Source organism: Sycon ciliatum, chromosome 1 (genome assembly GCF_964019385.1).
Source record: "Sycon ciliatum chromosome 1, ocSycCili1.1, whole genome shotgun sequence".
Classification (NCBI taxonomy): Eukaryota; Metazoa; Porifera; class Calcarea; order Leucosolenida; family Sycettidae; genus Sycon; species Sycon ciliatum.
This window is the reverse complement of record NC_088643.1, coordinates 22,528,717-22,555,369: the sequence shown is the minus strand read 5'-3', so window position 1 is coordinate 22,555,369 and position 26,653 is coordinate 22,528,717. Positions and strand designations below refer to the sequence as shown.

General features: G+C 47.8%; 2 protein-coding genes across 3 annotated transcripts; one reads left to right on the top strand and one right to left on the bottom strand.

Annotated features, from left to right (window-relative positions):
- Window positions 1-766: 766 nt before the first annotated feature.
- LOC135818315 (VPS9 domain-containing protein 1-like) lies at window positions 767-19,725 on the bottom strand. Its single transcript, XM_065331675.1, has 16 exons — window positions 19,515-19,725; window positions 16,597-16,669; window positions 15,712-15,989; window positions 15,127-15,321; window positions 14,804-14,866; window positions 13,845-13,897; window positions 13,458-13,554; window positions 13,197-13,282; window positions 12,508-12,683; window positions 11,384-11,986; window positions 5,277-5,406; window positions 4,592-4,700; window positions 4,262-4,355; window positions 3,482-3,569; window positions 2,300-2,404; window positions 767-1,927 (listed from the first exon to the last, which is right to left on the bottom strand). The coding sequence occupies exons 1-16, from the start codon at window positions 19,599-19,601 to the stop codon at window positions 1,798-1,800; spliced, it is 2,367 nt and encodes a 788-aa protein (XP_065187747.1). The 5' UTR covers window positions 19,602-19,725; the 3' UTR covers window positions 767-1,797.
- Window positions 19,726-20,167: 442 nt separating this feature from the next.
- Window positions 20,168-26,637, top strand: LOC135818300 (E3 ubiquitin-protein ligase ZNRF1-like). 2 transcript variants are annotated; one of them, XM_065331656.1, is made up of 4 exons: window positions 20,168-20,667; window positions 22,561-22,680; window positions 23,964-24,069; window positions 25,776-26,637. In XM_065331656.1, the coding sequence occupies exons 1-4, from the start codon at window positions 20,454-20,456 to the stop codon at window positions 25,840-25,842; spliced, it is 507 nt and encodes a 168-aa protein (XP_065187728.1). In that variant the 5' UTR covers window positions 20,168-20,453; the 3' UTR covers window positions 25,843-26,637. The 2 variants fall into 2 exon arrangements, with proteins under 2 accessions (XP_065187728.1, XP_065187737.1); XM_065331665.1 differs by having other exon boundaries at window positions 20,176-20,667; window positions 22,585-22,680.
- The last annotated feature ends 16 nt before the right edge of the window (window positions 26,638-26,653 follow it).

Genomic DNA, 26,653 nt, shown 5'->3' with positions numbered 1-26,653 from the left:
GGACCATGCCAGGACCATGCCAGGACCATGCCAGGACCATGCCAGGACTGTCATGTTCCGTTATACCATGTTATACAGTGTTACTCAATAAAATCTAATGGAGTGAGTCAAGTACAGTAAAACCTGTAACTATAAAGACCACCGTGACTAGTGACCAGCCTGGTACTAAAGACCACTTTGCCAGGCATGGTCACGGTCTCACATTCAAAATGCACTGTGAAAAGCGACTACCTGCTGACCGCGACCAGCGACCACCTCTTCTTGTCCCAATGTCGATTTTTGACCCGTAACTAGCGACCACGATGTAGGAAATCAAAGGTTGTTCGAAGCTTCTTCTACGAAATTTTGATGATTTTCCATGGTCCTGAATGGACTCTTCCGATACTACAGCTGAACAAATGAACGCAGGCTCATTTTGACTGGGCTGCACTGCATCTGTCATAGTTTCAAGTGCTGGCATGAGCAAACATGATAGAAACCGTCTTGGAGAGCGCATCGAACCTGCTCTTTGGTCGATGTTACTTCTGAAAGGAGAAATGGCATTGCGCAAGTGGTGGGGAATTGTCTTGGCTGCATTTTGACATACATATCAGAGATGGGATCCATATATGGCCACGCGGTGTAACCCTCTAACTAAAGACCACCCGACACTAAAGACCGTTTTTTCTGGCCCCAAAGGGTGGTCGTTAGTTACAGGTTTTACTGTATGCGCCGGGCACTGTGGAGCCCCAGGCCTGCAAACGGTCAAATTTTCACTCGTAAAGGGTGCAAACTGCAAAGCTGCCTCACTTGATCGGATATCATTGAGTAGCAGTGTAGATAGAGGCGCCGAGTACGCTGCATCTCAGCACACAAGAAAACTCCGCAGAATTGCACGCGGGGGCACAACGCTCAGCCAGCTAACGCTGGAAAAAGACATATTCACTTTCAAAAACTGAATACGAAACAGTTGTGAAATTACGGGTGGCCAGCCGACAACTTTGATCAATATAGTCCAGGATGCAATAGATAAAATGGCCCAGGACAAGGGCACTGCAAGGTCATGGCTACTTATGGAGTTTTAAAAGATCGTTGCGCCAGCGCTAAAAAAATGTAAAGTGATCCTGATTTCGTGGGGTACAGGCTTCACCCAGTCAAGGTCTGTGATGTGCATGAATAACGTTGGTTTAATACTGGTGCAAACATGTAAGCGGCAGCTACAGCACGACCTCACTCAGGAAAAAAACTACTTATTTCACGGCTCATTCGTGTGAACGCTCGTGTCGGTGGACAGCGTGAGACCAGCATGTGGGTATGCCCAGTGGTACAACGTACTCGACACTGGAGACGTGCCACGCCGAAAGCAAACACGAAGAGCGGTGCAGTTGCCAGTGCGGCACAGCTACTGGAAGGGTACTATGTGCGGAGAGTCATCCAACGTTACTCACACCAGCCCGATCAGATGCTCAGTTACGTGGCCTACGCAGCAGCTAACGTGCGCAGCCTTGCTACACGACAGGAACTAAGTTCTGTTGCAACAACGTCCTGCACGAGCGCAACTGATTACTTCAAGCAGATGTGCGCCCTCCTACTAATTGGTGTGTACATTACATTTACGATTCGCACTCGCAAGCCGTGCTAAGCTAGCTAGCTGCTTGGTTTGCAAGAGCAACAGCAGCAGCAGTAGTGACAGCAGCAGTAGTGACAGCAGCAGTAGCAGGTGGCAGCAGTGAGCACAGGAGCCAAGTCCCTGGCTACTTAGTTACCCGCAATTGCATGAGTGACTCCTAGTCCGGACTGCACTCCTGACAGTGGCTGCTATCTCAGCAAGGATGCTGCTGACTGTGATGGCTTCCGGACGGGAGGCTTCTCGCCAGCCAGACACGTGACATATGTAAGAGCTGTCTGCAGCGTCGTCAGACAGTATCCCTCTTCTCCCATCAGATAGCTGTGATGGAGAGCAAGGCCATAAACACACCACGTGAACATGTTGCAGCCAGCCTGTAACTTCCCACCTCTCCCTATCCCCTGATTACAGCTATTGGCCAGCCGAGGCCGCATATGGGATGGTGTCTACTTGATCATGCATGCGGAAAAGCTGCACTAGTTCATGTGTTAGAGAATTATTTACATGCTCACAGTATGATTTCACACACACACACGTCACCTCTCAAACCTCAACCCAGCCGTTACACCTGTGTTCTGTCCATGATCTACAGAACAAACCTATAAATGATTATGTAACTACACGTCACATGATAGAAATGGCAGCAGCAGTCAGCACACCTCGAGGCAATCAACACCGGCTTTACAAACTCACCCCTCATGGATGAACTCTTCCATAGCGCAGCACTCACTGACGAGTTGGGGTAGTGCTGATCGAACGACGACATAACCCAAAATTGGCAGTAGATCATCACAACCACTGTACACCACCGAGTAATATGCAGAGAGACAGAGAAAGAGAGAGAGAGAGAGAGAGAGAGAGAGAGAGAGAGAGAGAGAGAGAGAGAGAGAGAGAGATAGATAGAGAGAGACAGAGAGAGAGACACAGAGAGAGAGACACACAGAGAGAGAGACACACAGAGAGACAGAGACAGAGAGAGACACAGAGAGAGAGAGAGAGAGAGAGAGACACACAGAGAGAGAGAGAGAGAGAGAGAGAGAGAGAGAGAGAGAGAGAGAGAGAGAGACAGAGAGAGACAGAGACAGAGAGAGAGAGAGAGAGAGAGAGAGAGAGAGAGAGAGAGAGAGAGAGAGAGAGAGAGAGAGAGAGAGAGAGACAGAGAGAGACAGAGAAAAGAAAGAAAGAGAGAGAGACACACACATAGATAGAGAGAGAAGGAAATTATACAAAGCAGGCAGAATGCATCAAAATAGGAGCATTGCTATGATAGGCCAGTTGATTTTCGGCGTTGGACACACAGGCGGGCTCAAACCGATCTGCATCACACACATCGTTGCATACTAGCGGCATGACAGTTCACCATGCTCAATCGGCCGAGTTGACTGTGGCCGATGGCCACGTTACTAGCAACTGACCAACAAACTCCATTATATTCACTGGTTTGAATGAAAGATGCAAACGGGAAAAGCCTGAAGAAAAAAATTGTCACCAACAGGACTTGAACCATTTACCTTCGCTTGAGGCCAGCTTCAATAATATCATGATTATTTTAAACCGAAGATGGCCGTGCATCATGTTTCTCTGGGATATTTTATTCTGGTTCCACACCACAACTTGAGATTCCCACTTCGAAAAATGGATTAAATTGTTTTGCTCATGCTAATACAAGTGAACCAAGAGCACTCTAATCTGGAGTAGCACACCAGTTGTGCAACACGCAAAACCGAGTGTAGCTGCCGATGTAAAACCATGACAACAGAGGTAGAACCATCTACAATACACACTCACCCACCTGCGTGCACGTACACATACACATACGCATATGCATGCCCACACAAGAAAAAAAGATAACCGACACATTGGTGAGAAACTCACATGGTGGCATACTTGGCAGCGACTTGTCTACCTCGCTTGTGTCGCCAGTACTCTTCAACGCACTCGCAGATCGAACGGGACACATTGACTGGGCACGAAAAACAATCACAGTGAAAGAAGAAATCAGTCAGGGTAAGAGGGTAAGAGCCTTTGAATACAACATTTAAATGCATATGATAATGCATATGATGAATTTGCTAGCTACTACAACACTTTGTACAAGCTCCATTACAATTTTTGATGAACAGTTTGGGGATTTCAGCATTATACACCCGAGAGGTGTTGTTCAGTTCGGCCACCGGATCCACACACACAACGTTACATCTCACCACACAATTTAGAGGTGCCAAGTAGCCAGGTTGCACTCCTCGCCGTCTAGTCCAGAGTTTTCGCCACCAGCAAGAAGTCACATCGCAGCTATGCTTGGTCGGAAAACTGAAAGGGGATTATGTGTGTTGCATGCAGTTCATCTTGTCAAGACCCTGAAAGGGCAACTGACAGTACATGTACCTGCAGTGCAATCTAAAGTAGCAGTAACATGTAGATCCGTGGTTGTTTGCACTCTTCGATTTGACCGCGCTCCACAACTGGTTTTTTCCCCATGCCAATTCCATCTCTAACAACAAAGCCAGGCAGGGAAACAGTAACGTCATGATTTGGCAACAGGAGTGCGCATGTTTCTGACTAAACCTGTCTTTTCCAAGCGTAACAAGGTCTGAATTTTGAACTCAATCTTTCTCAGTAGATACTCAACACGATGCAATGCAGTGTCATTCTTACCCACACACTCTAGCTTCTCCAGCGGACAATAGAGCTTGGTGATGCGCTGCAGCTGCTCGACGGCCATCAAGTAGGGCTGTGCGTCCGCCTCCGCCTGCTCCACATCGTAAACAGTACGATCAGAGATTCAAACAATGACAAAAGACATCGGGAGATTATGAGCATAGAACTGGCTCAGAGAAAGAAGGAATACGCAGTCAGAGCGGGTGTAGGAGTGAGCAAGTGTACATGTGTGTGTGTGTGTGTGTGTGTGTGTGTGTGTGTGTTTGTGTGTGTGTGTGCGTGTGTGCGTGTGTGCACGTGTATGAGCCAACACACGTCAGTGATTACCTGATCCGTAAGGCTGAACTTCTCCTGAATTTGCATTTCCTTCGTTGACAAGCAGTAATTCGTTGTCATACTCCCTGCCAAGGTCTTCTCTTGTGGATAGTTGGCTTCCCTGCAGAACATGAACAGAAGGAAATTCAGGGTAAGCAAAGCATGCATGACATCAGAAACTTTACAAACCAAGACAGGGGCGTCGGAAGGTATTATAATGTGGTACGGTCAGTCACCTGAAGTACAGTTTACTCAGGGGGGGGGGGGGGGGGGGGGGAGATTGCGGAGCCGAACATTTTGGAAATTTAGAGTCCAGATCAATGTATTTTATTGATTCACGGGGTACCTGGGGCAAAAAGTGGTACGGTCAATACCGTAGTGACCGTCCCGTGTGCGACACCCCTGCAAGAGTCTCACAGTACAGTGGAGTCTAGATGAACACCTACCACAACAAGTACTACAGAGTATGGGACTAACACATCTGCACGTCCAGTCCCGTGAACATAATAGATCAGAATTATGGTTGATTCCTTTAAACCAGTAGCGTGCCCAGACATCCATGCACAGCGGAAAACATGTCCATGCACGTGCACACACACACACACACACACACACACACACACACACACACACACACACACACACACACACACACACACACACACACACACACATACACACCACTGCAGCACCGTACCTAAAGGCAGCCAGCAGAAGTGACCAGAGAGGAGGGAAGAAACGCAGCTCGATCGATGCTCGGCACTGATCGCGTCCTGCCGGTGTGGACATCTCCGGGTATGCCCGCATAAAGCACCCCTCAAGCTGGTCTGCAAGGCAAACACACATCACAAAGAAAAATCAATTGCTGATGCAGTGTGGCAGGCACACAAACAAAGGAAGTTACGGTACTTGTACTTGCTTACAGTCCATTCAGAAAAAGATGGACTTCTAGCTTTTGCCATAAATGGGTCAAACTTTGAGTTTTTTTAGAATTTTTTTTCTGCAATCCCCTATGGAATCCTCTTCCAATTATGTTTCTGAAGTCTATTTGTCCAAAAAGCAAGCCATAACAAGAAAAGGATATCGGCCAGGTTTTGCCCCAGAAGCATTGAATTGGAAAAAACCATCAAAATCCAGGCCGTTTGACCCTGCCTGCAACAGTGCATTGTGGGGTTCGAACCCCAGTTCAGGTACCCTTTTTGGACTCTTTTTCAAAGTTCAAATTTCGCAGCACTGCACTGTGTACAATGAAATCACGAAAAATCGCCAAATACGGGAGCTCGCCAGAGCCAGAGCCCATCTTTTTCTGAATGGACTGTATAGTCCATCAGCCAAGAACTCAGAAGTCGTCAAATTCAAGCACCCTGTTGCACTTAGAAATCGAATACTTGATTTTGGCCTCAATGGGGAGTTTAGGTACCCTGTACACCGAATCCGCAAATAAAAAGAGTAAACGACTTGCACGCTCTGCAGGGGGAAGCCGACAAAGTGACCATTTTTGGCATTTCATCGACAGCCATTGTTGTGACCTAAACCCAATCTCCAATCAGTGCCATGCGCGTTTCAGGAATGAACTTTCAGCTTTTTGTGAATTACGGGAAAAATCTTGCAAATCGAGAAGATTTGCAGTGTAAACCATTGCAGTTTCCGTATTACACGTGTGCCTGGATTCAAATTACAATAAAATTGTTGTTCGCCTACTTGTAGAGTGTTGTTCCATTACACATGTCTTTCACTGTTCTATTTAATTGAGCATCCGAATACATACCTTCAGGAAGATTACAATGAGCTAGTATTGAACATCATCCACCTTCGGGTTTCCGAAGTATGCACCCCGAGTCGTGTCAAGCAGGTTTGAAGCGTAGTTTTTACTGTTTGGCAAAAGTGATCTACGCTTCCACCCTGAATGGAATCACCCCGGGAAGGTCCTGATCCCTGGAAAAATAAGGAACGTGGAGAGCTAAAAGTAAGGAATCTGCGACGATGGATGTTGTACATCGAGTGAATGCCCTGCAGTTCTCTTCTCCATTACGACCAACTAGCAAACGCCATGGCTCTGATCTGGATGCTGACAGCAAACAGTTGAAATAAAGGCAAGGCTGCTTTGAACATGTTGCAACCAGGTAGTAGTACAGTTACAGTTGTACTACTTCGAAGTACTATCTACCACACTCGAGATCACCCAAAGAAGAAAGCGATTGAATTCAAAATCAAAAAAATTGTTGGGGATCGTCTGAAGCATATTCAAGCGAGGTACAGTCGGGCTTGATGACTGATCAAAGCCCTCGGGCTGGTCCCTTGGGCTTTGATCAGCCATCAATCCCTCTGTACCTCGCTTCATTATCTACTTGATACCATTGTGGTTGCAAACAAGTAACTACAACAATTACAGTACAATAGTCATGTAGTTTTTTGAATTAGTTATTTGAAAATGGTGAGCATCTTCATCTTCTTCCCGGTGCGCATGTACACATATTTTTTGAATCTGTACGTGCTCCAAGCCAACTCACCTCTGCTCAAATCGACGGCGATTTATTTCGCGATTTTAGGTCGATCGCCACGGAAAACCACACCAAACGTTGACAACACTCCACGTTTTTCACTGAAGACGCATTGGATGTCATGATAAAACGGATGGAAAACCTCGTAATGGCTGATGAAGAAGAAGAAATTTGTCGAACTTCCAAGGCGCACTGCAAAAGGAGTGCAAGAGTTTCGCCGGGGAAAGTAGGCAGGTCGGATTCAGTGATGCTTTTGCTGTCGATTGATGTCAGTTCCAGGTGTTCGATTTGTAAGTGCAACAGGGGACTCACTTTGGCACCACTGGCTGATGGACTAGTAGTTCACACAGTCTAACACAGTGAACCGTCGGTAGAGTGCCGACGTAACCATGGTAACAATGGAGTGCCGGTACCGAGTGCCGACGTTATCAAGGTGGTGGCACAGATCGTGGAGGGCACTTTCAGGGTCAATTAAACTTCGGCGATTGTACACGTAAGAAGAAAAAGCAATGGAAAAAAAGAAGATTTGAACTGGTGTCGTACGAAAACTAGTTCGAATCATCTTTTTTCCATCGCTTTTTCTTCTTACATGTACTTGTCCTTAGCTTTTAGATTGTTTTCACATCGTCTCCATCGCTTGGCATTGTTTAATAAAGTAGTCCAATATCACTTCAGCTCGTCCTCCTTATTGCGATACGAGAGAGCTTGGAAGCTCAGGGCCCTACGCTATGCTTTTTTGCCTTGACCTAGGCAAAAATAAATTTTTCATTTCTCCTATTTTTTTTTCAAGACATAACCTGGGATTCGAACCCGCACTATCGCCATGCATGCATCCCCTGATACACTTCGCATACATACTAATTCTTCCAAGTTGCTTCACGTTATGATCTTGCATATGAAAGCCCTATTTGAATATCGAGGCCAGCTGTTTGTGGCCGGCCAGCCGTCTTTGATGGTACGGTACGGTACGGGACAGATACGGCCGAGGGCAATACGACACCGTCTACCACCTTGATGACCTAAGCAAAAAAAAAGCATAGGGATGTTATCAATTTTTAATTCTCCTATTTTTAGGCATAACCTGGGATTCGAACCCGCGCTATCGCCCTACATGCATTCCCCAATACACTTCGCATTCATACTCATTCTTCCAAGTTGCTTCACGTTATGATCTTGCATTTGAAAGCCCTATAGACCCTTTGCATATGCGGCCAAAAAGGCTGCGTTTTGTACGCCACGCGTCATACCCATGACTCACCATTGTCACGTGCACGGTGTTTCTTCAAAATGGGACATGCCGTGAACATGGCGAAGGAGATTGTATGTTTGGCAATTGAGAATGCCACTTTGACGTCCGTATTTCCACTTTCATCGTGCTCTACCACTGGTCTGTATTGATTGTTATGATGGACACGGAGCCTGTAGTCTCATCTGACCCACTGCAGCCAGTAGTTACCCCCAAGTTATCTGTGTATACCGAGAAATTGGATTCCATTGGGAAGAAACGATACGAAGAGAAATTGTCTTTGCTTTCTGGATTCGACCCAATGCTGGGCATTCCTCGTGGTGCGAAACCTGTTGAGCCGTGTGTGGAAATGTCTGACCTTATGTCCTACATGGTCCATGAAACGAGTTTCTGCTCCAAAAAGCCGTTAAAAGCAAAGAAGGGCCTTGACGCATATAACCAGTTCGTATCAGGCTGGGTGAAGGCTGGGTGAAGTCGTTCGAGTGCTGCGGGAAACATGTCACTGTAGCACGGGTAAGAGTTTTGTTCATCACAATAAATAATCACTCTTCATCGGTAACACTAGTATGGCAGAACTGACAAAACTGAATCGGCTGAGTTGGCTATTTACTCCTGATTAGTATGTGTGTGTGAAAGTGGTTCAAATTTTGAACTTATACGGGAATAATTGATAAACAAATTTCAGCACATGTACTAGATGCGCCACTTACTGTGCCATGAGATTGTGACTTGACGTAGTACTTACTATACCCTTCTTGCGGACATGTCCAGGGCTATATTTCTCAGTATGCATATGTACAAATTGTTCCAAATTGTTGGTGAGTGATGAACGTGCATCCCATGTGTTCCATGTGCTCCATGTCTCTCACAGGTCCGTCACTCACAAAGGTTCAGCGAAACACCACTACACTGTTGGCTTATCACAGACCCCGATGGTGTTGTCTGCTGTGCGCACTGCAACTGTATGGCAGGCTTGGGAGAAACATGCACACATGTTGCTGCTACTCTGTTTTTCCTGGAGGCTGTTCATCGGCATAAGGAACCCGCCGCGACCGTAACTGGAGAACCATGCCAGTGGAAGGTCCCAACCTTTCAGAAGGAAATGGAGTATGCCAGGGTAGCAGACATTGATTTCTCGTCGCCTCAGCAGAGGCAGGAAGCACTTGATCGAGATGTGTCACCTCCCCCAAGCCCAAAGCGCCTCTGTGTGAAGCTACCCTCAGACGACGAGAAGCAGTGCTTCTATAAGACCCTTGCGTCCCTGAAAACGAAGTCCGTCATCAAGCCTTTCCTATCAGGTTATGTACCAGCATCAACTTCACCCACCCTCCCGAAGCCACTGAATAGCCTTTATCAAGAGGAATGCCTCGCTATGAGCCATGAGCAGCTTCTTGATGTGTGTGCACAGAGTAATGTGGACAGAAGCGAGAGGGAAGTGGCAGCTGTTGAGACAGCTACAAGGATGCAGTCTGGCAGCAGAGTGTGGTTTGAACTCTGTAGATAGCCTGGCCAGCTGCACCTGGACGTCCAAGTTGTTGGAGTTAGCCGTTGGAGCATGGAGGGAAGAAGGTGGCTTCCGTTAGGGATTGAAAGGCAAATGTTATATCATCACCAGATAACAACATCCCCACGCATTTGTCATTGGTGTCCTTACTGCCTTCTTCAGAAAAGTCTAGCTCTTGAACCAGCTGGCCAGGTGGAAAATTGGATAAATCCATGCTCTCCTCCACAAGGACGTCACTCTCATCATCAACATCATGTGGCGGTGACAGATCTAAAGCAGCAGGCCCAGCATCAGGTGATGGTGGTGGTTGTGACGAGGCAACGCCAACATCACACAGATGTGGCGGATCATTGACATCCAATGAAGCTGCAGCCTCTGAATGGGCCTCCTCCACTCTCTGTCTGGCTTTGCGACGGGCATAACGCTCCACTACCTGCTCCTCACTCGCCTTCCTTTTGCCAGGACCAGGCAAATTCTTCGAAGGAACCCAATCTGGGTTTGTTTTGTCCCAGAGTTCAGAAGGGCGGCCGGAAATGAATTGATTGCTGCAAACACGAGCATCATCCAATGTCTTCCCAACTAGGTCTGCTCTGGCTATCGCTGCAATCCACAGCCGTCGCCTTTCCTTGACCAGTTCGATGTCAGCACTTTTCGTTTTCGAGTTCACATTGGGAAGAGAAAACCTCTTGATTTTATCTCGACCCGTCCGCTTCGTACAGCGGGCAATAGAACATAATATACCCATCACCACAATGGACACAGACTACAGAAATGCAAAAAGCGGACTGCTTGGCAAGGAACAAGCGCAAGAAAGGGAAGAAAACTCTAATATCAATTTGAAAACAATATAATCGAGGATGGGACATGTCCCAAGTTGCTTCCAACCTAGCACGTGTCCCTGACGTCATGATAATGATGACATAATGCGTACGCTGTGCAAAGGGTCTATTTGAATTGTGGCCTGCTGTTTGTGGCCAGCTATGTTTGATGGTACGGTACGGTACGGGACAGATACGGGATAGCGCCAGGCGTGACACAAACACACAAACAAATACCAAATTAAAGCTGTGTGGACCCTGGCTAGGCGTTACTGAAGTTACAGAAGTAACGTCTTCTGCATAGCTACGGGAATTAAAATTGTTGTCTCCTCGCCGAATCTACAGTACTGTACTGAATGGTTCAGCCTCATTTTCTCTGTGCTGCGCTGATGAGTCCACAAAGGACGAAACAGTTCTGTCCGCAGATTGAGTACTGTACTGAGTATAAACGTGATTCTTCTGGATCATCAGCATAGATGCCTAGCTTTCGGTGCAGAAAGACTTCTTTTGAATAGAAGCCGGATTGGAATAGAAGCCGAGTTGTCACACAAGAGTACGGTATACGAGATTAAGTCGGGCAACAATGCTCACATCATTTCGGCGTACTTACAAAACTGAAAGGTTTCACAGTAACACATACACATGTACAATACATACACTGCGGCCTCACTCGTCCTACATTTGTGCACAGTACCATGCATGAACACCACACTCGTACTACACGCGTTGACTTACCGATGTAGGAATGTATGAGTGTGGTGACACACTGCAGTTGGATGTGCGTGGACTCAGCCGCCTCCAGCTCCTCCGGCGTACACCAGGACGAGAAGAGGCCTCGCACTCGTTCGGCACTCGGCGGCGGCAAGGTCGTGGACTGTTTCGCTGTCGTCAGCGAGCGAGCTAGCAGCTGCTGCGGACTGACAACGGGGAATGTGTCTTCGTCGCTGACATCCTCTTCCACGTCGGATGGACTCTCGCTGTTCATCAGCGGATGCAGTTGCGTGGGCTTCTTAAGAAGCGAGACCTTCTGTCGCCGTCTGCTGGTGGGTGGCAGTACCAAGTTGTTCAGGTCCGGAACGACATTCTCGAGACGGCCGCCCGACGACACGTTTCGTCGGTGACCTCGATGCTGCGTAGGCGGCGGTGAAGACGATCGCGACGGTGGCGTGGACGACACAGAGTGCCTGAGCTGTGCTGCTTCTGCTGCTGCCGCGCTGCTAGCGCCGCCAACGCCAGTGCTAGCAATGCCATCAGTGCTGTCATGATCATGATCACGTCCGGTGAGATGACGCGACGGGTTACCGTGGTGGGGCCATGATGTAGAGACGGACGCAGCACCTGAAAGCCAGGCAAGAACAAGAACTACAAAGTAAGGACTACGAATCTGTGTACCGTATTTCCCCGAATACAATCCCTCGCACCCTTTTTTACACTAAAATTCAAGGGCAAAAAGGGAGTGTGACTTACCGGTACCATCGATCATGACTTACGAGTTTCAAACTTACTACTGAAGTGAATATATCAAAATAATATGGCTCAAACCTGAAAGTGTGTGTGCGACTTATAATCACGGGAATACGGTAGTTGTAGGCGAGCAATAGATTGCTGAGAAGGTTGGACGATGAAAGTCAAAAATAATTATTATGCATGGGATCGTTGGCACACTGCGCCTACATGCAACATGGCTATACACACAACAACACCAGATCCTACATGTCAGCAAAGCACAAACAAACTATATGATATCCATACAAAGCACCACCACCCCCCCCCCCCCCCCCCCACACACACACACACCACACATAAACAGCCACATAAATGCGGCCTGCATGACGCCACAAGGCCAGGCGAGTCCTTACGGTGCTGGGGCGAGGTCGGCGTCTTCGGAATGGCAATGGTCTTGGCACGCTTGTTGTTGATGGCCTGCAGGTCTACTTCAATAGATCTGTTGTGTTGGTTTGATAGCGGCAGCAATCGCTGGTAGATATCATATTGAAACTGGCCCAGTAGTGAACTCAACGGGTGATTACCGGTACTGCAAGCAACACAAACACGCATGTAGAACACACACACACACGCATGCAGAACACACACACACACAGGTGATGAGAAGGCAGTGCAAGGTAGTGCTCCATTACAGCCTGAGAGTTGCCATCACACCAGAATTTCCCAATTAAGGCAAGTTAGATGGTGGCATGTAAAGTTATTTGCAGTAAAGAGACCATTTTGGGGGTTGGAGTAGCGAAGAAGTATTGCTAAAAAACTAAGCTAGCAGTTGATAAAGACACTGTATCTCTGGGGTCGGGCGTATTCTAAGACACTCGTTAAATACCACACTTTCCGGAGTATAACCCGCACCGGAGTATAAGTGGCACCTAGATGTTGTTGTCACGAAACACAGACATCAACCCTATTTATCACCGTTAATTTGACCACCGTAGTAAAAGTTTTTATTGGGTGAATTACTGGCGTTTAAAGTGCGGCTCATACTTCGGAAAATATGGTACATGGAACACTTGATCTCAACCCATAGCCCAGTCCCCCCTACCTGAGTGCCTTGATGATGAAGTCGTTGATGTACAGCGTCTCTTCCGGATGTGAGAATATCTTGGTGCGTAGCTCTTTGCTCCAGGCCTGCAGTGATGAATTTAAAAAAAATGCAAAACAAACCAACAGAAACGCCGACCTTCAACGCGAGTTTGTGTTTTTGCCGCTTTGGAAACGAAAAAGCGAAGTCAAGTCAACTGAAGCCGTATTTTCTAATTGCATGCATCCATTATTGGGATCATGCACTCTTTCCCGAACTCACTTGCGTCTCCTCAAAGTGTTCAATGTCAGCGCATAGCCGCTCCCGGTCCAGTACGATCTCCTCGCCAATCCCGGTGGGCACGACTGACGTGGGTGATCTGGACATGAAGCAATAGCCGAGACATGATGGACGCATGGGTCAAGCATCTCAAAAACCTTTCAGTCAAGAACGTACTCACACGGGAGAGAGACTTTACAATTACAAGACATGTAAGTAAAGTAATGTTCGCACGTCCGCGTTACCACCGGTCATACAATTGTGTTGAGCAACACAACCAGCTTGGCCAAGACATGTGGCGGCATGTGTTCTTCATTTTAAAAACATTTCAGTGAAGCGTAGCTATGCAGAGCAAACGCATGCTGTGGGATCAATGGCAAGCGCACTCACTTTGATCCGTCGGCTGCGTCTCGCTGTTGCCGCAGCTTCATCTTCTGCAGCAGCTGATGATGATAGGCAGTGTGCAGTTAAGGCATGCACTTCTGAACAATGTGTGCATGTGTGCGTGCGTGTGAGTGTGAGTAGGGCATCCACTGGCATCCACTGGCATCCACTGGCATCCACTGGCATCCACTGGCATCCACTGGCATCCACTGGCATCCACTGGCATACTTCAGGTACTTCAAGTAACACCGCAGCTTCCTTGGACATTCCGTACTTCTATGTAGAAAACGCACAGTTGCACCAGTTTGTCCCTATCGCATCATTCATACACCCCAATCATCCAGCATCTACTACCTCCACTGGTGAGCCCTGTTGGAGCGAACCAGCTGTCTGGAGAGGGATCCAACCTGACGGAAAACACTAAGTCTCGTTCACCTGTACAACCCAGTATCTATAGTGCTTTATTCATGAGGTCACAATTCAGTCACCACCACCACTATTGTTATATTCATGAGGTCACAATTCAGTCACCACCATCACTATTGTTATATTCATGAGGTCACAATTCAGTCACCACAATCACTATTGTTTTATTCATGAGGTCACAATGCAGTCACCACCATCACTATTGTTTTATTCATGAGGTCACAATTCAGTCACCACCATCACTATTGTTTTATTCATGAGGTCACAATTCAGTCACCACCATCACTATTGTTTTATTCATGAGGTCACAATTCAGTCACCACCACCACTATTGTTTTATTCATGAGGTCGCAATTCAGTCACCACCATCACTATTGTTTTATTCATGAGGTCGCAATTCAGTCACCACCACCACTATTGTTCTCCACAGTACACAACATAGTACTGAACTAAACAACTACTGAAGGAGCCAGTCACGGAGTGAGACTAATGTCGACACACCATGTGTCTCACTCGTGAAAGTCTGCTTTAGAGGATACAGCATCTTGGCGTGATCGAGCTATGGCAATGTTCTCCTGGCAGTCCCGCATCAGCATGAAGTTCTGGGCAAAAGAAAACAAATATCAAAAATTCAAAAACGACCGCATCGAATTTCACATAAGACCATTCAAGCGATACAAAAACAGAAACTGACAGATTGCTCAACATGTACTCGTACTACACCGGATATCGCGTACGATGCTTTAGCCACCCGCTAAGAAATCTCCCCTGCCGGTTTCCCAACATTTGGCAGTTTGACGAGAATCATGAGCACATGAAGCAGTCAACAGATGCCGTCAGTGAACAACTCCAATGCACATACCACTTGTAGGTGAGCTTTGCTTGCTCCGCCGCGGTTATCAGCGATCTTCTTCATGCGTGTCTGGTAGGCTCGCATCAGCTGTTCGTTCTTGTGCAGTGCCTCAGCCAGCTGACGGCCGTCCGGTGATGCAGAGTAGATGTGGGAGATGGACTCGACGTTGGGAACGTGCTCCAGCGGCGACATGCTGCCATCACGCTGCAAACAATACCAAAAGAAGAAAATGAAGAACAAAGCGGAACTACAGTATCAGCAACAACAAGCAGACACACACACACACATACATACACACACATACACACACACACATACACACATACACACACACACGCACACACGCGCGCACGCACACACACACACACAGGAGGAAACGCGAACCGCAGTGCGGCAATGTGGCAAGATCAAGCACCCGTTGAGACCAGCGAGGTAGGGTAGAACGTGAGACAACCAATGTCAAGAGTACAGGTGGACTCCTATCGCGGTGGTTCCTCAACACAGGTTCCCATACATCATGTACGGTAGATCACAAATTCCATAGCAGTCTCATTACGAGATGAACATCGCCTCATTGCCAGCCATTTAGCTTACCTCATTGTCGCCAATTGGCGAGCAGTGGCCGCTTTGCTCACCCACAGACCGGATGGCCGAGAGTGGCGGCACATCCGCCCAGTTCTGCTCCGTCGGCTCGGGCTCGTCGCCGAGAATCTGGCCGTCAACGTCCACGGTGATATCCGGCGACGCGGGCTGCTCCTTCTCGGCGTCGCAGTGACGCAGCGAGCTCTCTACCACGGCCGCCGCACGTTCCAGACACTGCGAGGCCATCTTGAAGAAACGCATCGTTTCCGGCAGACTCAGCTCCCAGAGATCTACGCAGCAAGATTGCAGACACATGTACAATGTATGCAAGAAGTGAATACCAAATGCCACTGTGTGATGAGCGCTGAGATGCGTGAAGCTTGTACAGTCCTGCTCCATGAAATCCAGTCGCGTCACTCGAGTTTGCACCTTACACCATTTCGCAGGCCAAGGGCTGTGCAACGCCTGGCGTGTACTTGAGTGACGCAGCTGGATTTCATTGAGCATCACTGTACATGTACGTGTATACAATAACAACAACACAATTCTACAGCCATATACTGAGTACGGCCGTGGAGAGATCAAAAGAAGGACATTATTGCATTACGCTTTGTATTCAGTGGCAAACCAGTGTTTCTAATACCATTATGCTGCCACTCCACACAAAGCATCCCTAATGATGAGGATACCGCCATACACAATGTCCTAACAGCTCCCCCTCCCCCCACCCCCCACCCCCCCCCCCCCCCACACACACACGCACGCACACACACACGCACACGTGCACACGCACTCCATTATTCACCCCAGTGTCTGGAGATATGTGGATTTTGTAGAGAAAAAAACAAAAAAACAAAAAAACACACGCAGTCTGCTTTGCACTGTCATCATCCTTACCCCGCCGCGCCGCATCATCAATCAATGCCTGCCCAATGTAAATAACGCATGCCATGTACTTGACATACGCCTCCTGTCAAAGCAGAAGGTGCAATGCACATATGCATGGTGCACACAGGTACACACCACTCACACACACACACACACACACACACACACACACACACACACACACACACACACACACACACACACACACACACACACACACACACAAACACACAAACACACACACACCACACACAGACATGTAAACACATGTGGTCGTTAGATACTGCAGACGCCTGGCAGCAATGTTAGCAGAGACAGTGTGAAGTCCTACCTGCACCTACACTGCGCAGCACTACCCTGAAAACACGCCTCAACTAATTACTTCACCTGCAAACTGTCACTTCTGACATACCCGCTGTGAGCAAGCATGACACCAGCTGTGGCAAGCAGGGGTGGTAGGGGTCAAGTATCGTTCCAGACATACCATATTTCAGTGCCACATGCTGTTGGGAGCATTATTGATACATGCAGCTCTGCACACATGACCCTGATGATCACCATGAAACATACCATAGAGCACACCGGGATCGGAAAACTATAGCTCCGCAGATCAGCCGGGCTCGTTCGTACCGGAGCGTGTATGTTTGAGACAAAACGGCCCCTGGAACAGCTTTCAAACGGCAGGGGTAGACCTTTGCCAGATCATGCTTCTGTCAACCAACCATGATACCAACTTGTAATGCTCGAGAATAGATACTGTAGAAGCCTTATATAATTATAACTAGGGCTCAAACGGTCACGGTTTTACCCCTAACGGTTAACTGCTAAGCTAACGGTCGGTTTAACGGTTATAACCTATAAGCCACGGCAATCCTGCGGACTCTTTTTTAACCGTATATTTGACTATACTCATTCAAAAAATGTACCCTATTCAGTACAACGCACACATGTACATTCTTTTGCGTGCTCATTCATACAAACTCTCACACCAAGAGACCAGGTATGACCGAGTTGACAGCCCAGAAAATGCGTACGCGTGCAACAGCCTGCAAAAGTGCATACTTTGCAACGACCTGATACTTGAAAAATTGACTGAAAAGTTACTGCGTAACCGTTATCTTTATCGGTTAACCGTTAATTCTTCGTAACCGGTCTGCAACCGGTTAATCGGACTAACCGTTTGAGCCCTAATTAAAACGAAGTGCTAAATCTAACAAGTTAACGAGGAGAAGTCTGTCGTTAAAATAGAAAAACATTATACAGAAATATTGAAACAAACGGCGAGGAGACAATAATTTGATAACCGCAATCAATAAGACAAGCTGAATCGACATTTGTGCATGAATAAAGTATACACAAATGTCGATTCAGCTTGTCTTATTGATTGCGGTTATCAAATTATACAGGAATCGATACTTACACTGTTGCCAGTGAGCATTGAGAATGCGTGAGAATCGTTATCTTTGGTACACGTAAACCAGTCAATTTTAGGAAATCGTTATATTTGAGGCTCGTCAGAATAATGGCTTTTACAGTAAACGAGTAAAGCCCCTTTCCTACTCAACAGTGAAACCTGTCTAAGGCGACCACCTCTCAAGGGACCTTACAAATGTGGTCCCCGTGTACAGGTGGTCTCCTTATCCAGGGTCACTTGACTGGAAGTAACATCCGTTGGCCATGGTTGCAGTGGTCTTTTTGTGCGGGTGCTCGCCTTATCGGAGTGATGGTCCTTTTGACGGGGTTCTATGTCACCTCTTCCCCTCCATACTCACAGACAGTCGTCGCTGTCAGCAGTGTACAGTACCACCTGTCCAATGGATACTACGGCAAATCCCTAGATTTTTGCGACGACTATAATTTGGTAAAAAAGGAGAGTGGACTCGGATGCAGAGCCAAGGATAAATTTATAGAAAAGAAAAAGGACCAAGGCACTACAAGTTACGCTATAATGTCCCAGGGTTCTAGCCAAAGGGGGGTAGGGGGGCGCAGCGCCCCCCTGTGAAAAATTGCCCCCCCCCCCCTCTACTCATTTTCCGATTTTCGTGTTTTTCATGCGTAGATGGTTCATAAAGGCACATTTGTCTGGGGTGAAGTCAGGGATTCGCCCTATACGTTGCATTTGGCGTGGCAAGACAATATTGGACTGTAGCCTTGTCATCTCTTCAGTACACCTCCAGCTCGCAACACACAAAGTCATGGTGTAGCCGAGGACTTCGTGTGCTGCGAGTTGGAGGTGTACTGAAGAGATTTGGTCCTTAGCCTTTTAATGGCTTGCTATGTAATCACGCCTCAAACTTCTTCCAAATACTGAATTTATTTTCTGCACCTCCTAGGATCAGGAGTGGGTGGACACACCCATTCCAGTCTCGCTGCAAATCTGAACCAATTCCATTACTAAACGTTTCGGCACATGGCCATCATCAGGTAACTGAACAAACAGAATGATGGCCATGTGCCGAAACGTTGTTTAATAATGGAATTGGTTCAGATCCTAGGATCAGGATGTGAAAAAGCCAAGGAGAGTGTTTGACCGCAAGCATGCCAAAGGTATCGTCGTGTGCTTTCGAAATGTTGATGGTCGTGCAGCAGAATATGGGTTTCACCTATCCCCCTGTTTTCACTTAACATGAATATAATTTCTGTTGGGGGGTAAGTGAGGGGCTACTAAACATGATTATAGTTATACTAGATAGTGGCCATAGTCCATACTGTCACCAGAACTGGAATGAGACAGTGCCAGTGGAGGAGATTCGATTCCATAGGCTCGAGCTATCAGTAGACGCCTTGGTGCGTATGGCATGCGGTTATTATGACTCTGTAGATCTACGGTGTATAGAGTACTCATATCGAGAGCTGGGACCTGAAATGCAAGTACAGAGTGGGTGGAGTGGCATAAAACAGAATACAAAACGAACGTCTTCCCTCACCGTCATTCGTGTCTTGCTATCGAGACGCACAGCCTCGCCTACCCCTCGTAACGCCACGGGCAGGCGGTCAGCCACACGACAGGTCATCCTCTCCAGTGATAAAACACACAAAGTAAATCTAGCTGTTCAACTAATACTTCAAACAACGACGCTTTGAAAAAACAAACTCATGCGAAGCTTTGAAGATGATGAAAAATTCACGATTGACTTCGCATTTCAGTGAGTTGCTGAGTCGCTCGGGAGTCCGTGCAGCGTGCTATGTCCACACGATTTTCGTGTTTTCCATGCTGGTGCCGATGCCGCTCGTAGCTCGCGTAGACGTCACCAGACAGGTAGACGTTTTTGATTCAGCACTTGGCAGCGCTTTTCCCTCGCGGCCTCGGCCTCGGTGGCTGATCGATTCAGCAGGGGTATACCGGGTACTGGTAGTTGTACTGCGCTGATGCCGTTTACGCGTTTGCTGACCGCGCGACCTAGCCTGACGAATCGCGAGTCGCGACTGCAGGATGGATCAGAGGAGTAGAGCTACGGCGCGCGTAGCGCCTGTTGTGTTGTTTTGCTAGCATGCTATGACCAGGATGACTCTCGTCTCGATCAGTGTGACTCAGTCTGTGTGAAGTCGTGCTTTGACAGGCCATACTTACTTGCCAGCTACTGTAGCTCATGCACGCGTCCACTGACTCTGTTGTACGCCTCCCTGCTTTTTGTAGCTCCAGACAGCATTGAAACAATGTCAGGAGGGATAGATTAGAATGGTGTCGTCTTTGGTACGGCTTCGTGGCTGGTAAATGATCGAGGTCCGACCGTCCAGGGAGTACAAAGCGCTTCGTAATGCCCCATTAGTCCAGTGTGTTTCTTTCTGAACAATCAGCCTCGAAGGAATTAGTTTCGTAGATGGTTTGAATTTGATGAGTTTTCCATGATTTTCATTCAATAACAATGGGTGCTCGTGTGTCATCGACAGAGGATGAAAGGCCAAATTCATCAAGTAGACATCGATGCGGCAGTGCTGATGGACCGTCCACTCGTCCCTCTCCCTCTGGGTCCCTGTCAATGCGAAGGCACCACAGTCGACGATTGACTTCTGACAATGGACCTCATCCACCACTTTCGTTGCCTCTGTCATCTCAGCTGGAGGAAAACTATCCTATAGGTATGATTAGTGCAATTTCCTATAATGCGATACGTTCAAATTGCGTCGACTTTACCTACCTGATGATGTAGAAAATCACCCGAACTGAAATAGTTGCAGCTCATTAAAAAAAGTCTGAGTGAAATTTTGAATGGCATTGTGTAATGCAGATTTCAAATTGCGAGTAATGTGACATTTCCTGCCAAACATGTCATGTAGTAATGGGTGATACTGGGACTATGCTTCTGTATAACAATGATAGCGGATGCCACGTGGTTAAACTGCTGTAGACAGTGCAACGTGCGCCAACCTCCGTTATCCCCAACCCGACCTCTCTGGCAACCCCATCGCACTCATGTCTGACTGAGGGGGAGAGGGGGTAGCTAGCAGACGTGGTCGGACGCCACATTATATATGGTCCATGGTATGTGTGCTAGTGCCGCGTAACTGTGTCTTTCGTCTCCATCTTATGCATGGACATGAAAATCCGGTGAGAAGTAAGTGGCCACGAGGCGCTGGCCTTGCAGCCGTAAGTACGCATATGCTACACGTTCACATGTGTGCTATAGTCCATTTCAAAACTATAGACGCGCAGGGTTTTTGAAATATTTCAAATTTGGCTGGAGCTTTTTGAGAATAGTTGTCGGAATGTTGCTCAGGACTGCTCCACAATTACTCTCATATAGTTTCTAAACGATTGGATAACAGACGCCCAATTTGGAAAAACTTATGCACAAAGTGATCACAGTTTTATGTGGAATAGATGCTGGCATAACGGTTTTTGCCTAGGTACGCGTCTATAGTTTTGAAATGGACTGTAGACACTGCTGGTGCATGTTCTGCAGTTTGTACGTGAACTATAGTGCGCGTACGTACTAAGGGCGCCGGCTGGTCCCCGGTCACTCCACCGGGTTTCTATGTCCACAACAGCATGTGCTGCCGAGTGCGTCCAAGATGAGGTAGCACCGGTCACAAAGCGTGGGCTTGGGCAGCGACGGTTGCGCTGTTCGTGTACTAGTTTCGTGTACACTCATATCTCCCTTATCCGGGCAGTCTGGGACCGGACACTGCCCGTAACCTGGAAATGTCCGTATTAAACACTGAATCTGAACCATGTACATTTTGATGTGGAAGGTCCAGACATCTGGGATATGACATCACTATTTCCACACACCTTGGCAAAAGAGTAGTAATATTTCCACTTAACTCACCCATAGGGTGCCCGGTAGACCGAGGTGCCCGTGGATCAGAGAGATATAAGTGTACTGTGTACTGATACAGGGACTCACCGTCCGTGTGCAGGAAGTACGAGAGCACTCAATCATACACAGCAGCGGCGAATGAATTACTAGTACGAAACCAGTCTCCGACACAGAGCTGCATTTCTGGTGGAACTAATGTGTGTACTTGTATTATGTATGGCATATAGAATGATGCTGGGCGGCAAAGTGCCGGATCCGTGAAATCCGACCCAGAGTGCAAAGCTGCCGCCCTTGACGCCCTGGAAGTGGCACGAATGCGGCTGGACGTGTACACAATCATGTACAAATACGGTCATGTAATCGGAACTGGTCCGGGGCGACAGATTTGCTCTTTGGGTCGGAATTCACCGAGTGCAACTGTAGTTCTCTTACTCAATATACTCTGTCGGGCAGTTTAGTCCATGAACTGTGAAACTTCTGTGTAACGTACCTACTCCTTGCCCTCGCTATGCTCGGTTTTTGCCTAGGTCATCATGCGTGCTATTCAAACTGATGAAACGTCTTTGCAATACGGATATCGGGTACGTGTTCTTGCATTGCAAGGACGTTTTTATCAGTTTGAGTAACACACTTGCTGCCCTAGGGAAATACCAAGCCTATCAAGGGCCCTGAGCTGGCAGCTCTCTTGTAGGAACATGTGTTGTTTATACAGTTTGTGTGGGGTTGTGTGTTGAAGGTGTTAAGTGCCCGTCGTGTTCCAAGCAAGTGAAGGTTGAGAATATCGAGGACCACCTGATGGAGTGCCTGTCCAAGCCGCGGGTATCCTACAATGGTAGGTTGTTGATTCATAGTTAAGCTCAGGATGCTGATAGGGTCCAGTCAGGCTGCAGAGTGTAATCAAGAGTATATAACCCCCCCCCCCCCCCCCCCCCCAGAGTGTACAACTCTGCATATGGGGTCTTCGACGGCGAAAACTCACATCACAGGTCTCAGATACATTCGTACTACCGTACTGGCAATATATGTTGCCGCAGTGAGGCCATGAAGCGTTACATTGGCACATGTTTGCCGCACGCAGGGCGTTACATGCAAAGTCGCACAGGAGCCGTTACACAGGTTTCTATATTGCCGCAGTCCTTTTTTGCTATTGCCGCATCACTTTTTTGCTATTGCCGCATCATTTTTTTGCTTTTGCCGCATCATTTTGAGTGAAAAGATCGCCGCACCCCGCCGGACGCGCGTTACGAACTCAACGAAAATTTGTCGCACTAGCCTGGTCGCGCGTTACGCCGCACCCCCCTGCGTTACGCGTTACGCGGCAACATATATTGCCAGTACGGTACATACAAACGACGCATAGCGTGCGCGCAATCCGAATATCTGCCACGATCATGCTGCATACCCGCAGTGAGTTTCTGTCAGAGAGTGCGTTTTTTATTACTCCGCTGCTTGCTAAAAACGGCCTGGAAACGTACAACTGCGACACTGCACCACATGATGTGAGTTTTCGCCGCCGGCGTGCCCCATAGAAAGGGTATCAGGAGTTGCACACTCTTGGGGGGGGGGGTTATATTATACTCTTGGCGTCATGCATGTCAGACCGTGTGTGTGTGTATGTGGTGTGAGTGTGTGAGTGTGTGTGTGTGTGTGTGTGTGTGTGTGTGTGTGTGTGTGTGTGTACATGCATGGTTATGTGTAGGCATACATATGCACTATGTGAGTGGGTGCTCGCAGTTCACATGGTCTCGCAGTTCACATGGTCTCGCAGTTCACATGGTCTCGCTGTTCACATGGTCATCTAGTGTAAGAAAGTAGGTATCTACTGTACACTGATAGCTCTCTTGGCGAGTGCGTGCAGTACACGCAGATCAGGTGCTGATCATGCAGTTGAGAGTTAAGAGGGAATTGCATGTACTGAAGTTCTTCCAATACTACAATCGTCGCCAAAAAAATCCAGCCAATGCTGCAATGCTGTAGTCGACAACCATCTGCAGTATTGGCCGGATTTTTGTCGAGTATAATTATATTCTACAATGTAGTGATTTGGCTGTTCGGTAGACAGTATGGGTTGAATTGATCTCTCTGTTTTTCTTTCCATGTATTTTGTCTTGGCAGCGGATACGCTAACAGTCGCTGCTGGTGAGTGCATCATCTGTTTTGAAGATATGGAAGTTGGCAATGTGATTGCCCGCCTGCCTTGTCTCTGCCAGTTCCACAAAACGTAAGCCGGACATTTGTGTGCTGCAGAGATAGTTTACCGGTTAGGAAAAGTAGGTAACCAAGGATGCGCAGCTCCGATCTTGAGATGCGGTGGATTCATGCACCGCGAAAAAGTCACGTTTGAAAGCCAAAAAAACGATGCGCACTTAAAAGTATGCTCAAGTGCGTATGCCTTTCCGCGCTTGTCATATTGATACGGGCATACTTCGATGTACAGTGCTGCTCAATGAAATCCAGTCGCGAGAGTCAAGTTGGCGCCGTGCAACTTTTCGCAGCCCAGTGTTCACGGGTCTAGGGCAGCGCAACGCTCGGCACGTACTTGAGAAACTCGACTGGATTTCATTGAGCAGTGCTGCACTTATGCTGGTGCCAGTTAGTCGCGTTCAGGGTGCGTGTGGATCTACCGTCCGTTGTTCTGCTTGGCCCACCGTAGCTGCGATATGCTGACTCTCTGCCCTGTACGTCTCAGGTTACGACGCGCATGATGGCATCAGTGAACCGAATGGCTACGAACACTGATGTCGTAAAACATTCTACCATGAACTGAGGGATCTTTGAGTTATCTCTAGTTTAGGTACAATTGTAGTTAGTAGGAGTCCGTTTGGCGTGTACCGCAAAGTCGTGTATAAAAGCAGCGCTTTTATTCCCGTAGCTATGCAAAAGACGTTACTTCAGTAACGTCTGGCGCTAGCCAGGGTCCACACAGCTTTAATTCCGTGTTTGTGTGTTTGTGCCGTCGGCATGCCTGGCGCTATCCCGTACCTGTCCCGTACCGTACCATCAAAGACAGCTGGCCACAATATTCAAATAGGGCTTTCCAATGCAAGATCATAACATGAAACAACTTGGAAGAATGCGTATGTATGCGAAGTGTATCGGGGGAATGCATGCAGGGCGATAGTGCGGGTTCGAATCCTAGGTTATGTCTTGAAAAAAATAGGAGGAATGAAAAATTTATAACATCCCTATGCTTATTTTGCCTAGGTCATCAAGGTGGTAGACGGTGTCGTATTACCCTCGAATGCAAAGAGAAAGTTTATTTCTTTCGCTCAGGGCCCTTCGCTATGCGTTTTTGCCTAGCTCATCATGCATGTTATTCGAACAGATGGAAACTCTTTGCAATACAATGATGTAGCCGATCAGTTCGTTTCCGCCCAAGGTGGACCCTTCCCCCATTTCAGACGACAGAGTCGTTTTTCTCCAAAAAGGTACGGAGTCCACAGCGTGTGAGCACTTCAGACCCGTTACATCGTACCTGTATGACGTGAGAAGAGGCGCGCATTCTTACTCAACTAACAAGGTTATCAGCTCCCTTGCAGGACAAAGCGTGGTCACCTCAAGCCAAACAGTTTTAGTGAGTACAACGCTGATGACTGTACTGAAGGTGTGGTTGGACGGCAACACTTGGTGGCTTCTGCCACGAATTGTAAGCCTTGATTGCTCAACTGACGAAAAAGTGCCAGATCCCTCGTAGGACGAATCATGGTTCCTACAGAACTCTAGAATATTTCGGGGTCCAGCTTCTGACTTGTTGAAAACTCAGTGCATGGTCGTTTTCACAACGAGTCTGACCCAGGACATGACAGATGTAACGCTATGCGTGTTTGCCTGCAAACACCATTTGCCAACGCGATGATCGTTGACGGTATTCTGTGTGCTGTGCCGTGTCACTTCTTGCCCTCTTCTTCCTCTGCTTCTACTGTGCAGTTGCATCGACAAGTGGTTTGATGTGCACCGATGTTGTCCGTCTCATCCCGACATGGCTACGTCATGAGACGCCATGCTCACCGTTAACCGTCCGTTCCGATCAATAATAATCCGCTCTACTGCTAATCCCCGCTCTGCAAGGAGCCCCATCAAGTTACTGCTCCTCTCATCTGAACCGGGTCAGTCGGATCTTCTCCAATAATTTATTTCTCACAATACCTTCATCATGCTCGAACTTCTAACTAACCAACACTCGCCGTTCCTGATCTAACAAGCCACCACCGCCTACTATCTCGCTGCTGCAGCAGCCGCACCAATAGTGTGTAGTTGCTCCGTGTAAATACCTCTGCTACGTGTGTCCGTCCCGCTGTGTGTATGTGTGTGTGTACATGTGTGTGTGTGTGTGTGTGTGTACATGTGTGTGTGTGTGTGTACATGTGTGTGTGTGTGTGTGTGTGTGTGTGTGTGTGTGTGTGTGTGTGTGTGTGTGTGTGTGTACAAGTGCGTGCATGTGTGTGTGTGTGTGTGTGCTTCTATTCGTTTGTACATAGGCATGTTTGTCCGCTACCTTGCAGCCGTGCTCTTCATCCTTCATTTGTCTTTGTGTGTTTGTACAGCCCTTTGGTCAAAGTGTTCCCCTCCTGCTACGTGTCTGTTGTGCTATTGTTTTTCAAGCTGCACAGGCTAACTGACTGCACTGGGCATTCCCGGGCTTTTTCGCATGCAGTGTAAATGTTCTAACTGGCCCATCATCATCTTGATTATCTCTCCTGGCCCTACTCTGCATCGCACTGCCCGTGGTGGTGGTGGTGGTGTGTGTATGGGTGTCCAGTGAGTGCTCTGTCCCCGCTGCCTTGACTACCTGCTTTTCCCATCCG

Excerpts from the sequence above, each read along its gene's own strand:
- LOC135818315 (XM_065331675.1), bottom strand. The coding sequence starts at position 19,601 with ATGACCTGTCGTGTGGCTGACCGCCTGCCCGTGGCGTTACGAGGGGTA. Across the intron at positions 11,987-12,507 it reads GCCGACCTCGCCCCAGCACC|GTGCTGCGTCCGTCTCTACA; the intron begins GTAAGGACTCGC and ends CCTGGCTTTCAG. Across the intron at positions 2,405-3,481 it reads GCTGCCAAGTATGCCACCAT|TGGTTGTGATGATCTACTGC; the intron begins GTGAGTTTCTCA and ends GGTGGTGTACAG.
- LOC135818300 (XM_065331656.1), top strand. The coding sequence starts at position 20,454 with ATGGGTGCTCGTGTGTCATCGACAGAGGATGAAAGGCCAAATTCATCA. Across the intron at positions 20,668-22,560 it reads GGAGGAAAACTATCCTATAG|TTTGTGTGGGGTTGTGTGTT; the intron begins GTATGATTAGTG and ends TTGTTTATACAG. Across the intron at positions 22,681-23,963 it reads GCCGCGGGTATCCTACAATG|CGGATACGCTAACAGTCGCT; the intron begins GTAGGTTGTTGA and ends TTGTCTTGGCAG.